The sequence below is a fragment of the Fukomys damarensis genome, unplaced genomic scaffold, assembly GCF_012274545.1.
Source record: "Fukomys damarensis isolate Sample0158 unplaced genomic scaffold, DMR_v1.0_HiC HiC_scaffold_21, whole genome shotgun sequence".
NCBI lineage: Eukaryota > Metazoa > Chordata > Mammalia > Rodentia > Bathyergidae > Fukomys > Fukomys damarensis.
This window is the reverse complement of record NW_022900933.1, coordinates 4,798,531-4,799,466: the sequence shown is the minus strand read 5'-3', so window position 1 is coordinate 4,799,466 and position 936 is coordinate 4,798,531. Positions and strand designations below refer to the sequence as shown.

General features: G+C 66.3%; 1 protein-coding gene across 1 annotated transcript in view; it reads left to right on the top strand.

Annotated features, from left to right (window-relative positions):
• Window positions 1-41: 41 nt before the first annotated feature.
• The window catches only part of Six1 (SIX homeobox 1), a 4,528-nt gene continuing 3,633 nt past the window's right edge, over window positions 42-936 (top strand). The window contains exon 1 of the mRNA XM_010605740.2: window positions 42-909. Coding sequence (XP_010604042.1) covers window positions 350-909 — 560 coding nt within the window. The 5' untranslated portion in view covers window positions 42-349. The remainder of the gene's footprint in view (window positions 910-936) is intronic.

Here is a 936-nt window from a genome sequence, read left to right as displayed (position 1 = left end):
CAATCAGCGCGCCGGGGGCGCTGCGTGCTTTAAGGCCGCTGCGGGGAGAACAGAAACCAAGTTCCAGGGCAACGAGCTGCATCCCCCGGGCTGCGGGCCGGAGCCAGCGAGGCCCGAAAGACTGCGGAGTGTGCCCACGCTCGGTGTCCAGCGCGCCCTCGCTCCTCCTTCAGGAGGACCTCTTCCTCGGCCACCACCACCAAGTTCCGACTCGCTTTTCGGCCGACGCAAAGCCTAGGGAGGGGGTGAGGAGCAGCCGCACCCCCTTCCCCGCGGCCGCCGCCCCCAGCTTTTCGGCTCGGCTTCCCTACGCGTGCGCCCGGGCGCTGCACCCCGGCAGGCCCCAACCATGTCGATGCTACCGTCGTTCGGTTTCACACAGGAGCAAGTGGCTTGCGTGTGCGAGGTCCTGCAGCAGGGTGGGAACCTGGAGCGCCTGGGCAGGTTCCTGTGGTCGCTGCCTGCCTGCGACCACCTGCACAAGAACGAGAGCGTGCTCAAAGCCAAGGCGGTGGTCGCCTTCCACCGCGGCAACTTCCGCGAGCTCTACAAGATCCTGGAGAGCCACCAGTTCTCGCCTCACAACCATCCCAAGCTGCAGCAACTGTGGCTGAAAGCGCACTACGTAGAGGCCGAGAAGCTTCGCGGGCGACCCCTGGGCGCCGTGGGCAAATATCGTGTGCGCCGAAAATTCCCGCTACCGCGCACCATTTGGGACGGCGAGGAGACCAGCTACTGCTTCAAAGAGAAGTCGCGGGGAGTGCTGCGGGAGTGGTACGCGCACAACCCCTACCCCTCGCCGCGGGAGAAGCGGGAGCTGGCCGAGGCCACTGGCCTCACCACGACCCAGGTCAGCAACTGGTTTAAGAACCGGAGGCAAAGAGACCGGGCCGCCGAGGCCAAGGAAAGGTACGCGGCACGCTTCCCGAGGCTCGG